The 14,175-nt window shown below is 43.2% G+C and overlaps 1 protein-coding gene across 15 annotated transcripts in view; it reads right to left on the bottom strand.

The window, feature by feature from the left end:
• Positions 1–14,175, bottom strand: part of TENM2 (teneurin transmembrane protein 2) — a 1,203,413-nt gene that overhangs the window by 287,748 nt on the left and 901,490 nt on the right. For all 15 annotated transcript variants that reach the window (XM_032403433.1, XM_032403432.1, XM_032403428.1 and 12 more), the window contains one exon: positions 5,183–5,417. In XM_032403433.1, coding sequence (XP_032259324.1) covers positions 5,183–5,417 — 235 coding nt within the window. The remainder of the gene's footprint in view (positions 1–5,182; positions 5,418–14,175) is intronic.

Genomic DNA, 14,175 nt, shown 5'->3' with positions numbered 1-14,175 from the left:
AGAGGGAAGTTTGGTCCTGCTTGGGAATTCTCTTTAGTGACCTGCTAGGAGACTCAGAGAGAGAAGCTTGCTTCAGCAAAACACAAAGACGAAGGAAAATTAGTCATCGAACTACTTTGTACTGTTTTAGTCAAGAGAAGCTGACTTCAGAAACTCCCCGAGAAGCTGCTGGCCAGGAAGATCCCTGAATTTGCAGCTCTCAGGAGACAAAGGAATAGAGAGGTGGTATCAACCATGAATTGCCCATGAATTTTGTTCTGAGACCTAAGTAGGCCGACAGAAACATGGTGATGGAGTGATTTTGTGACACACCATGTTGGAGAAAGATAGTACAAACTGCTTGCAATTAGTTCCTCTGTCCTGAGTTTATTTTTCCTTGGATTATGTTATGGTTTATACGAATGGACTGGTTTTGGTAGTAGAAATTTATATGCATTGGTCTTTTACATGATTAACAGTGGTACAGAACTTTCTTTGTAGGCTTTTTTTGTCTTGTTAAATTCCAAATTCGTACAGTCCTATTTTGGGCTATGCCTCCTTCATCAGCACCTTTAATTCTACTTGCCACAGAAAAAAAAATGGAAAAAAAGCACAGTCCAGAGAAGATGTAATATGCCTCATTAAGACTGATGGGAACATCAAAAAGCAATGCAGAGAGGCAAAGGTTTGTTCCTCACTGGTCTAAAGAAACACACTGGACTTGGCTTAGAGTCTCTGGGGGTGGTAGAATGCCTGCTCATCACCTTCCGGAGTTATGAAATTCTTCCATCACACCCAGAAGTCTGTATTAGGGAGAGTAGAGGTGGTGAGGCTGTTTGTAAATTTCCACTGCATTTTCGAAATTGATGACTACATCATAATTGGCCTCCACAATGACCTGCCTTCAATGGTTCTCTCTCCTGGATGTAGTTAATCATTCCTTATTTGGTATAAAAACCAAAAGACAACTGACAGAATGGGAGAAGATATTTGCAAATGACATATCAGATAAAGGGCTAGTAACCAAAGTCTATAAAGAACTTACCAAACACAACACCCAAAGAACAAATAATCAAATCAAGAAATAGGCAGAAGACATTTTTCCAAAGAAGACATCCAAATGGCCAACAGACACATGAAAAAGTGCTCAACATCGTTCAGCATCAGGGAAATCCAAATCAAAACCTCAATGAGATACCACCTCACACCAGTCAGAATGGCTAAAATTAACAAGTCAGGAAACCACAGATGTTGGCGAGGATGTGGAGAAAGGGGAACCCTCCTACACTGTTGGTGGGAATGCAAGCTGGTGCAGCCACTCTGGAAAACAGTGTGGAGGTTCCTCAAAAAGTTGAAAATAGAGCTACCCTATGACCCAGCAATTGCACTCCTGGGTATTTACCCCAAAGATACAAATGTAGGGATCCGAAGGGGTACGTGCACCCCGATGTTTATAGCAGCAATGTCCACAATAGCCAAACTATGGAAAGAGCCAAGATGCCCACCAACAGATGAATGGACAAAGAAGATGTGGTATATATATATATATACACAGTGGAATATCATGCAGCCATCAGAAAAACCCAAAATCTTGCCATTTGCAACGACGTGGATGGAACTAGAGGATATTATGCTAAGCGAAATAAGTCAGTCAGAGAAAGACAAGTATCATCTGATCTCACTGATACGAGGAATTCTCTTAATCTCAGGAAACAAACTGAGGGTTGCTGGAGTGGTGGGAGGTAGGAGGGATGAGGTGGCTGGGTGATAGACTTTGGGGAGGGTATGTGCTATGGTGAGTGCTGTGAATTGTGTAAGACTGATGAATCACAGACCCGTACCTCTGAAACAAATAATACATTATATGTTAAAAAAAAAAAAAAGATAGTAGAAAGGGAAAAATGAAGGGGGGGAATTGGAGGGGGAGATGAACCATGAGAGACTATGGACTCTGAGAAACAAACTGAGGGTTCTAGAGGGGAGGGGGGTGGGGGGATGGGTTAGCCCAGTGATGGGTATTAAGGAGAGCACGTACTGCATGGAGCACTGGGTGTTATACACAAACAATGAATCATGGAACACTACATCAAAAACTAATGATGCAATGTATGGTGACCAACAGAATAAAATAAAATTAATAAAAAAATGGGTTCCCCCCCAAAAAAATAAGAATGGGAATCCCAGTATGGCATCATGCCCCTAAAAGAGCTTCAGACCTATACTTTCTCTTGTGGGTAAGAAAAGGATCCGATGAAACTCACAATGTTTCAGCATTTGAATAAGTGAATTTGTTCAGTTCTACAGTTTCCAAGACTATATTAAAAAAATAGATTATGGGAACAAATAATATGCCATAATCTTTGATGTCTTTCTACTTACCTATTAGGCAAATTCTTATCATCCTTCTAAAATCCAGCTCAAACAGACCCTCAGCTGTGAAATGTTTCCTGCTCATCCTGGGAGAGTCAATCACTTCATCCACTGTGCAGTCACCTTACACTTCCCTTACTGTATACACGGCACTATCCTTTTGTTTATGTACCTGTCTCTTCCTCTAGGTTGTGTGAGCTTTAAGGGCAAGATTTATGTGTTACTCATTATCTTCCTGGCACCTAACATAGCACTTGGTATACACGAGGGACTCAGTAAATATTTGCTAAGAGACTGAATGAATAATATTTTTAAAAGAAACACAAAGCCCAACAATTCTATTAATTACTGCTGAAGTTTTCATATATGAGACCAGATGCACATCGAAGTTATACGTATTCATGAATTCCATGAATGGAGTTTCAACTATCTGCTGACTTGCACACCCTATGTTTGACTTCTGGTGGTAACGCAATCCCAAGGGCCTTACATTCTCTAATTTTTGGCCCTTGAATGCACTGATCAAAGAACATCCAGATGTTGCCCTTGCTTGTTTTTTCCTTCTGACTGACTTCAACATTTTGGCAATCCTATCTACTCTTCAAGCCTTGTATTTAACTTGCCTTCTCCAAAAGCACCACTGAGAAGCCCTACTCCTTGGAGAAATGACAAATATCCAAATGGTCTGCAGAAGGACTCTACAGATCAGATACAAATTCTAGGAAAGCTTACTTCAGAAAACCAGGAAGGTGACAGGCTTGGCTTTGCTGGTCCTCTCTACCATATCCTTGTCAAGATGACACTTGACTACAGATGGTTTTATAAAGTAAATCTCCTGGAAAGCCAGTTATTTTCCTCAGAAGCTGGGAGAGAGGGGACAGTTCATGAAGCATATGCATTCTAACCACGAAGGGGAGAATCTTTGTGAGGAGCAAACACTCTGATGGAGTTTGCCCTGTAAAAATAACAATTAGGGCAATAAATGTAGTTTTGTAGTTACTCACTCATCAGATATCTTGCCACCTTATTTTGTGTGTGGAATCCACTAGAGTTCCATCCAATGTGGCTCAAAATGTCCCCTGAAGCACTAGACCTCTTGCAAGTTACTTTGCCCCTCGACATCTAGATTGTCCATCTTTAAAATGGTGGGAATAATGGTTCCTTCCTACCTCACTGTATTTCTTTCAGGCTTGCATGAGATAATGCATGTAAAGAATGAATTCCAGGCATATGCAAAGTGCACAGTAAAAACTGATGATTAATGGTCCTCTTCCTTCCGTCCTTCCCTCCTCTTTCTACAAGAGCTACTACATTTCTCTTTCCCTTTCTCCTCATCCTTTTCCTTCTTCCATCTAGTCCACTCTATGTAGCCTTGATGGCCAGAAACTCTTTTTCAAACAATAGTCTGTTAATGTAAAAAGAAGCTAATGCCCACCAAACTCTATGGCAGAAGGAGGAAAAAGAGAAAGTTTTATACAGCCTTAAAGATCACCATCAACTATGAAATATCCCAAATCCAGCCTCATGGATCAGTCTGCTTTCAGCCTGGAAACTTCCCAGCAAAGCTGTTTATTAACAGGTTACTATATCAGTGCAGATGTTTCAATATATCTATTATATATAATATATGCATATAGGTTTTACTGACTTTTAAGCCTCAGAGATTAAGACTATAGGCGTGGTTAAAAATAACCTATAATCATCAGAGAACAAATTTTATTAAAGTTTAGAATGACCACAGTGACAACAGTGCACAGGTTATTCAAGATCTTATTAAAAAAAAAACACAAAAAAAATATGATCGTAAGAAACAACATAAATGCTATGGCTTGCGTAGTCGCTTCCAGGTGCGTGCAGAAAATTCTCTGGCCATTGCCAGAAAGATGACAGATTCCTTTCATCTTTCTTCAAACCTAACTTATTAAAGTTTAAAAACTTCAGTGAGAACTTTTTGAAGGGTCAAAATGAATTATCCCCTTTCTCTGTCTTCCCTTCATGGTTATTTTGGACAAGGAAACAATAATAATTGGAGCACCCAAAGCATGAAAGGGTCTGGGGTTGGAGCACAAGGCCATTCCCCAACCAGCAGCACCCCACGGCCTTCACGGTCATTCAGCCCCAGCCCGCAGCGCTGCGACCCACGGCCTTTCTTGCCGGGCATGAAGGTGAGCATGGTCTCGGAGGACCAGACGCAAAGGTAAGAAAGGGACAGAAGTGAAGGCAAAACAACACAAGGCCAGACCTGGAGATCACTTTGAAACTCTTCACTCCAACCTAAGTGCTGCCCCTTTTTCTTGTTTGTTTTTGTACATTCTTGTTTGCCCCTCAGGCATCAAGCTGTTATGTGTACAGGAGGGATTAAAGCGAGACGGTATGTTGAATGAAATATAAATTAAAATTATACTTCTGTCAGTCTGGAATCAGGGATTGTTTCTCAAGGTCTCCCCAAACACTTAATTTCAAATGAGTCTTCATTTATTACTTCAGGAAAGGCCAAATGCATAATTTATCAGCAGCTTTCAGTCAATATACCCTTATAAGCATGTTTCCCATGAGTCTTTGAGTAAAAATATGTTATGCTAATTCTATTAGTTGGGTACACAAGAACTGTCTAAGAGAGTAAACAAGCATTAAAAGGAGACACATGTGAACAAAGAAATACCTATCAACCTACCATCCAGGGTCAAATTACCAGGGGAACAACAAGGAGGTGGTAAACTTGGCCCATTATTTACACCAAGACTGTCTCCCCGACAGGAACCCTGAGCCACCCGGTGGCTCCATGTGGGTGGCTCCAGTAGGGCAACGGGTGTGACAGGTGATGGGCACTTACCGGGTCTCCAGTGGCACGTTGCTGTTTAGCACCCAGCTGTCCTGAAGCTGAACAGACTCCGGCGTGGTGGCCAGGTCATTGGGCGCGGGAGCCGGGGCGTGGATCTGGCTCCGCCGGTTGGTCAGTGAGTTCCTGTTGAGGGAGTTGGCAGACGAGTGGTGATGGGACAGAGTGTGGTTGTGAGGGGGAGGCAGAGGGGGCCTCAGAGTCGACTGGCTGTGGTGGTTTGGAGGACCTGGAAAGAGAGGAAGGAGAAACGGCCATCAGAGGCTGCAGAATCTAGCTGCCGAGGCTCTGCAAACCTGCAGAGCAGAGCCTAGAACCCACGCCTCTCTGTGGGTTAATAGCTGAAAATCACAGACTAGACACATAGATAGGACTGCAGATGCCGAATTCTAGGGTTGGTCACTCATAAATAACATGGTTTGATTTGCCTTTTTCTGTAGGCCTTGAAGGAAGGAGAAACTAGGTTAGTAAAACCAGACCGGTCAGGGCTGGTCATTGTCATTACAAGTCCCCATACCGTTTCCTGGTAAGCCAGCACACTGCAGACATTCTTTACAAATATTTTCCGTTCGTTCGTTCGTTCCTTTCTTTCTCTCTCTCTCTCTCTCCCCCTTCCCTCCTTCCTTCCTTACTTCTTTATTTCTTAAGATTTTATTTATTTGAGAGAGAGAGAGAGGAAAGGGGCAGAGAGGGAGGGAGAAGGACAAGCAAATTCTGCATTAAGTGTGAGCCTGACATGGGGCCCGATCTCATGACCCTGAGATCATGACATGAGCCAAAATCAAGAGTCAGACACTCAACTGACAGAGCCACCCAGGCGCCCCAAGTATTTCCTCCTTCTAAAGGTAACAAAAATATGGTACCCTCTAAGTCAGAGAGTAGCATATTTAAATACCTGTGGGGGCCAGGCAGGAAAGTGAAGTCGGCCAGTTGTGGACTGAGGTGATCTGGAAAGGGCAGGAAGCAGCCCTCCCTCAGATCCGAGCCCATGTGACCATGTGGGGCTGAGGGGCCAAGAAAGCCAGATCTTCTAGTTTTTTAAGGAAAGCTGAAGATCTGGACTTTTAGATAAAATTTCCTGTGTTTTGAAGATGTTGCCAATTAATTTTAAAAAAGTGTATGTGTTTTGTGCATATATATATATATATATATATATATATACAAAATATACATATATATACATTTAAATAAGACTTAAGAAAATACTTGTGAGCCTGCTCAGACATCAGGACTAATGTTTTCAAACCATGACCCTTACTCCAAATTGCATCCTGTTTTCTTCTCTTGAAATACTTTCTCCTTGCAGGAAAAATGCACAAAGGAGAACTATACCTCTGCATGTATCCCCTTGTAAATATGACCACAGATGACAACTCCACACAGGGTTTTCCTAGCAACCCATTCTCAGTCTACAAAATGAAGTATTTTAAGCATAATGAAAATGAAAGTAGTTCACTATGCAATGTAAGCCTATAATTTGGTTTTAATGGCTGCTGAAACATGACTTTTAATTTGTGTCCTTTTTTGAAGCCTCCAGTCGAGGTTGGCAGCTCACCAGGTGACTGCCAAGCCTTGTCATTTTGGCCTCTGCCAACTTTTAAAATCCTCAGCCCCTGCTGTCCTGGCTTTAAGAAGTTGGCTCACATCATTTAAACAAGCAATTTGACACAAATTTCAACTACTTGTCTCCTTATGTGGTCGGGCTACATCTCCAAAAGGTGTAATCTACATTCCGTGGCTCCTGGGAAACCTGCAGAAATATTCTAAAACAAAGACAACATGTCAAGAAGATACTAGGTTTGGAGAGCATCATGACCAAGGAAAACAAGAAGGAAAAATAACAGAGAAAAGTGGTTCCTTGAAGTTTGTGTCCCTGGACTGAAATTACTTGGGGGGATTTTTTTTTTTTTTTTGGTCTTCAGAGAAAGACAACTAAAACTAAATCCCAGTGGGAAATGCCATCGTACAGTTGTACAGATTCACATCCTCCAGATGAACCTGCAATTCGTATTTTACATTATGCACCAGTGACATTTTAAATATATCTTTGAGGGAGTTTCATAGCTGAAGCAGGCTATTACATTTCCTGGCATTGTTGTCTGTCTAGTAATGTATTATTATACAGTTATTCAGCATTTGTCTGTCTCGTATTAGTGGGAAGAAGTGAGAAGAGGGGGTGAAATGATGTAATCATGGTCCTTCTGAGATGTTAGCCAAGCCCCTCACACAGGGTTAATGAATTCTCATGCCTTCCTTTCCCTTCTCTCAACTCCCATCCAAGTGGTGTCATTATTCTCCATTAGTTAGGTAATCTTGAGACTTGCCTCAGGAAGCTGAGATGAGTAAGTGTGCAAGTGAGAACCCACCCTCCTCAGCCCCAAGCCCTCACTTTCCATCTCCCTCAGCCCCCGGCCCCCGCCTCCAGCACTCCAGACCACACACTCTCCCAAAGTACAAAGAGGCCATGGGAGGTATTTAATTCACTAAATGAGATACCAGAACCCTCCTGCTTCCTGTCTATTCATCCCAAGCTAAGGTTTCTTTGCCTACTCCAACTTGTGTGGCCCTTCCTTGCCCATCTGTGTTCTGTGTGGGTGGAATGCCTGTGGTTCCCTTTTTGTTGATGATATCCAGGGGTGGTGCTGAGGGGGAAATGGAACCACGGACCCAGGTGCTATGTGGCGTAGTCCAAATAAAGTGGACGGTGAGCTTTTCAGTTAGCTGGAAGAGATGTCAAGCTGCTAAAGAGAAGGCCTGGAGCTTCATGGAGGAGATGAAAGAAGACGTAATTCTCTGCTCACCCTGCCCTCCTATAAAAAGCATGTTATTTCACTGCAAATAAATCACATTATTGATAGTAACAACAACAACAACTATCCAGCATCCTCAGTATTAGAAGATATTTTCCTCACTACTGTTGCTCATTTCCACTGTGATGCGGATGATATTTGCTCATTTATCTATCCATCTAACGATCATATGTTTCAACTAGGTGCAAGAACTAGAAAAGACAATCTGAATACAGAGTGGTAAAAGCTACCACTGGGGTGTGTATAGAGAGACAGGGGAGCATCTGGGGGGGCACTCAGCCAGTAGTTAGGAGATACAAATCTAAAGAACTGGGTTCGAGGATTGGGTCTGCCCCTTTTGAGTCATGTGAACGTGGGCCTACAACTCTATTTGTGTAATCCTCTGAGTACTCACCCACCACTGGTGACAACAGCACTAAGTACCCGTGTATCAACATGGAAGATGGCGGGAAGAGGAACAGGGAGTGCTAAGCACGCCACCCGAGGGTGGCAAGTTCCCCAACCATGTGCATGGAACATTGCTCGCTTCTTTCAGGAATAAAAGCATGAATAAGACATTAACTACGGCTCTCAAGGAGCCCAGATTTGAGTATAGGACGTAAACCCAGACTTCAACCATCTAGGGCAGAAGTCACAAACCAGCAGCCCCCAAACTGGATTTGACCAAAAATTCAGAGTCCAGATTTTATAGAGTGTTCCAGATCACTGACTTCTCTTGAGAACAAAAACAGAACAACAATACTGAATCTATTCCCTCATGGCAACAATTGGATATAGCTGAATGCCTTTGGGTGGTTTTCTGGTTTGCCATCAACCCTAACAAGCCCTGTTATTTTAATCTGGCCGGATGTATGCATTTATGTTACCGCTGGTAGGCATTTATGTTTTTGACCGCTGGTTTCCTCCGTGGTACCTTAGTATTCTGGGTGGGTAACATATCTCTAATATAACAACACCTCTGTTACGACTAATGGTCTCAAGCACTTTTTGTGTTTATTGGGTTTCATTATAGTCATCCAATGAGCTTGCTGGATGTGATGGTTTTCCATTTCAAAAAATGCAAACAATGGCTAGCAACATGCCTTACTGCTTTTCATGAAGCCAAATTACATGAAAAAGCCCTTCTGAAAGGCAACTCATGTCTTCAATAGATGCTGAAACAGAAATGATTAACAGCTTAGCTTGATGAAGGAACCTTCACGTCCACTCAGAGTTCCACACATTTATTGGGTTTAATTAATGTGCATATTAATGACTCTTCTATTGCATAAATATGAAATCACATAATAATGCAATTGAGCCACGAATAACTATGTAACATAAATGCTTACACACTATCAACTTAATAAGTATGCTATTAGCAGGCAAAAGGCGACTGCCATTACAATCACAGTGTTAACCTATTATCTTGTACCTGATTTATCTGAAGTTGAGAACCTAGAATTTATTTTTAGGTACCGTGTGGCTTTTTCATCCAAGGAAGGAGGAATGGCACACTGGTCCTCTGTTAAAAGCTAGGGCAGGACAGGAGGACTCCTAGCAAGGATAAGTGAATTTAGAGAGAAGGTGCTTCCTGTATGTTTAAAAACTAAGTGCTTGAACGAGTGCTTGATTTCTCCTGTTTGCCCCAAAAGATTATGCTTAAGATTTGCTCTTGCCAGAAATTTTGGTCCTGACAGGGATGCCATTCCCATATTCTGTCCTTCCTAAATGCCAATTGTTTGACAGTGGAGTCATAAGAAAAATAAAGTAGTACATCTTTGTTGGGTAACAATATCAGCTCTAACAAAGTTAGACCCGGGGACTGCAAAATTCTGGAGTATCAGCTCCTGTGGGGACTAGACCAGCACAGCTCAAACAGCATATGGAAACAACCAACGCTCACACTGTCAATAAAGGAAGGATTTTCTTTGGAGCTCAGGAAGTAAATTCTTAATAATTGGCTATTGTTGTTGCACTCTTCCTAAATAAACAGGTGGGGGAGGCATTTAGGGTAGGTCTACCCTTGCCAAGAAAGGGTGGGTGTGCAGGAGAGTAGGAGGGCAGGGATAGACTAAGATAGCTTTGTCTTGCTCTATAGTCCACACTAGTTTTTCCTAGTGATTAAAAATGATAAAATGCATGAAAGACAAAAAATATAAGTAGAGGCCTGCCTAACGGCTAATAATTCACTCATTCTTGGAGATGGCATGCCAACCGCTGGTCTTAAAAATTTTAACCATTCAGACCCTGAGATGATGAATTAACCACAAACTCTGCCTCCTTCTACCGAACCATGTCTTTGGAGCAAGTTACATCTTGACAGCAATTTGAAGATACTATAAGTGAAGCGGGTATTGGCAGACATTTTGGAGTCTCTGGTTGGTGAAAACTGTTTAGATCTGACCTCACATGAGAGGCTGAGGGAATCAGAGGTGAAGACTTTCAAGAATAACAGCCTCTGGTTAGAAGGAGGAGTCTATTGCTGATGTCCAGGCTCGCGGTTGGCTTTGAACCCCTGTGTGGCCACTGCCACTGTCACTTACTAACAGTGTGACCCCTGAAAAATAGGTTTTTTTTTTTCTGAGTCTGTTTCTTCATCCGTAAAATGGGTAGAGTCATATTTTTCTCATATGGTTGTTAGGAGCATCAAACAAGAATACATCTTTAAAGAGCCTACCATGATTCTTGGCACATATTAAGTATTAATAAATGTTATTATTATATATTATGTGTTATAATAAATAATACTGATAACAGTAATAACAGTAATAGCAACTATGGCTCTGGGGAAAATGATGAATACCTTTTGGGGAACTCGAGTTTTCCTAGCTATTTTGAGTGGGAGCTTTTGGAGGGTGATATCAAATCCACATAGAAAGGCACAATCACCAATCTCAGACCCCCTCAAGCTTCAAATGCTGTCTGCAGAAGGACCTCTGACTAAGTGACATGGCTCAGACATTACTACGGGCAGTCTCAAGAGCATCTCTCTCAGAGCTTGTGGAAATGGAATGTGGGATTCAGAAGTGTTCATTTCCATAAACAAAACAATTGATCTTAAGGACCATGAAATAATACCGACAAGAGTGCTAGGAGCTGGGATGCCCGGGTGGTTCAGTCAGTTAAGTGCTGCCTTCGGCTCAGGTCATGATCCCGGGGTCCTGGGATCGAGCCCCGCATCGGGCTCCCTGCTCAGTGAGAAGCCTGCTTCTCCCTCTCCCATTCCCCCTGCTTGTGCATGCTCTCTCTCTCTCTCTGACAAATAAATAAATAAAAATCTTAAAAAAAGAGAGAGAGACTGCTAGGAATTAAGCTGTGTGTGTCTGGTCCTGTGTGAAGTGCTGTCCATAAATTATCTCAACGTATTATTGCTCACTTTTATGGGACAGGTTGTCTTATCATCCCCATTCTACAGATCCAGCCAGTGAGGCACAGAGAGGTTAAGTAAAGCCCTCAAGGTCAGAGAGCTTAGTAAGTGGCACGGCTGCTTTTTGATCCCAGGGTTTCTTCCCATTCTGCCATATGCCAAAGAACACGGGGTCCCAGGGGGCACTCACACAGAGGGAGAAGCAAGACCCCTGCCCTGCTTTATACTCACCCCGGCAAATACAGAGGAAAATGGCCTTAACTCATTTTGGTGCACATTTGCTTAAATGGCAGAATGAAATCTTGTGAGAAATTGGAGGGAATTGCCCACCTCACAGCTCTGCACCTCACGATGCTGCTTGAATCAGGAGAAATAGGCCAGAACAGCCAAACTGCAGTGCAGTCTCTTCCCTGTGCCTTCCCAAAAGGCCCTTCTCTAACTTCCTCCTCCGTGCTGCATCCCTGGCTCCCGTAACCAGTGGCATGAGGGATAAGCAGCAATTAGGTCTGTTGGAGGCAGAAACAAGGGCACACTAGGTCCCAGCTCATCCTTCCTGCTCTGACTGAAGGTGCTTTGCCAACAGCCTGGGGGTGGAGGGGTTTGGGGGGAGTCCAGTTCCAGCCTCCTCCCATGTTTAAAAAGAGATGGAAAGAGATTTACTTGTCTCTAAGTGTCAGACACATGGACATTCGGCTTGCTCCCTCCTTCCCTGTCATAGCATCTACTGAGTGATTTGTCCTCTAAAGAGCAGACTTTCATTTGTTTGGTGCTGACCCCCGTGTGGCACTGCTGGCTTTGTGGGGCCGTGAGCAATCCGCAGTGTTTCTCAGATATGGCCACCATGGAGCAAGCTGCAAGCCCTGCTGCACATTCCAGAATGGAGGAGAAAAAAAGAAGGAAGGATGGAGGAATGAGCCAAGTTACGACCTCCTTCTTATCTCCTGGGGTGGGGCGACCGCTCTGACCAGTGCCTCTGGGCTGGGAGTGCACGGTCCTGGATTTGGGGGGGCTGCCCTTGATGGAAAGGCCCCCTTCAGCCTGAGCAGAGCAGCAGAGAAGGCAAGGGCTGTGCTCACTTGTAAGGAATGATTTGTAGTTCTCTTGCTTACACAAAATATATGACCTCAGAGAAAAAGCATTCTGAGCGCATTCACAATGACACACGGATCAACACTGCACGGCAGAAGCTTGGGAATTGCGGTCACAAAGAGCAATCATTTGCAGGCTTAGAAACCAAAGTTTTGTCAGCTCTACCTACATTCATTAAAAAAATAGGGTTTAGGGGGACACCTCAGATCATCGAAGAACAACTGTTCCCGTTTAATAAACACCAGCTGCATGTTAAGCCCTCTGAATAGTTCACCTTATTTAAGCTTCTAATAACCTTTGAAGTAGATATTGTTCTCCATTATAAAGATGAAGAAAATGAGGTGCAGGACATGAAGAGATAGGAGTTTCTCTCCTTACATGTTGTATTTAACTGTAATGCAGCTGGGCCCCTTCCGAGTGCACACTGGGCGCATCTTTTTCATCACCCTTGGCACATGGTTTTATATCATTTTTGGACTCTCCTGTGTCCCCTGCTAGACTGTGAGCTCCTTTGGCACAAGAGACCATCTCTCTTGTTTTTATATCCCCAGCACAAGCTATCCCTAGCACAGAAGTAGTGCTGAATGAATGAGGGGAAGAGCACATCATGTCTGGGGCAAGGGCAGTGGGGGGGTTGTGTTGGGAGAACCTCAGCAGAGGGGGATCAGAGCAGACTTCTGCCTCTGTGCTTTGAGCATTTTCCAATCGCCAGAATCTGATGGGCCTTTCCCTCAATTGCCTGAATTCTTATTACCCTCACAGGTCCTTCAAAAGGGAGACAGTTGGACCCAGGGAGAAGGTGACTTTGTTTCCCTTTGTTTTTATTTGTTTGTTTTTTCCTGGTTCTGCCTGACTACCTAGTCTCTCTTTTAAACAACAGATTTACTGACATATAATGACATTCAGCTTTTAAATGCATTTTTAAATGCTTTTAAATGTACATTTCAGTGTTTTTTTTTTTTATTTATTATATTCACCGAGATGTGCAACCATCACCACTGTCTGATCTTAGAGCATTTTCATAACCCCCCATAGGAAACCTCATACCGATGAGCAGTCACTCCCCAGCTCCCTACCCCTCTGGCAAACGACAATCTACTTTCGGTTTCTATGGATTTGCCTATTCTGGGCATTTCATATAAATGGTGATTCCCTCTGTTTTTTATAACCACGATGTCTGTTGCAGAGCCTCGCTGGAACCATTCAAATTTAGATCTCAGATGGGGCACACTTCATACCACTTAAAAATATCTTTCCCTGGCAACCTGAAGCTGGTGTTCACGGGAGCTTTTTGGCTGGGACCCCACTGCTGCTGATATTTTTCAGACGGAGATTGTTAGGTATGGCCATTTGAGAGCCAATTGTATACTTGAGGGTCTGAGGGGGATCCTGGAATTTGTTCCAGTACCTCGAGCATGGCTGTAATCACAGCAGAGAGCCATTCCTGTTCAACTAAAGAACAAACACACACAGATGGGACTCTGGGGGGGAGGAAAAACAAGGGCGGGAACTCCTGAATTGGGTGCCCAACCAGCAGCAACACTTGAATCACGACCTGAATAGCACTTGTAGGTTTGGGACCCTCCTGCCCCAATTGGGCAGGTTCTCACACATGATGGGTCAGAAAGGGATTTTCATCATAGGTGCCGCATCATTTTACCCTACCCCCATACTCATTCTTTGCGTTCTTAAATCATCTAGAAAGTATCACTTGAGATCAATGTCAACTCCATTAGCTA

Source organism: Phoca vitulina, unplaced genomic scaffold (genome assembly GCF_004348235.1).
Source record: "Phoca vitulina isolate PV1807 unplaced genomic scaffold, GSC_HSeal_1.0 scaffold6, whole genome shotgun sequence".
NCBI classification, from domain to species: domain Eukaryota; kingdom Metazoa; phylum Chordata; class Mammalia; order Carnivora; family Phocidae; genus Phoca; species Phoca vitulina.
The sequence above is the reverse complement of the archived record's forward strand: the minus strand, read 5'-3'. Positions and strand labels throughout refer to the sequence as shown.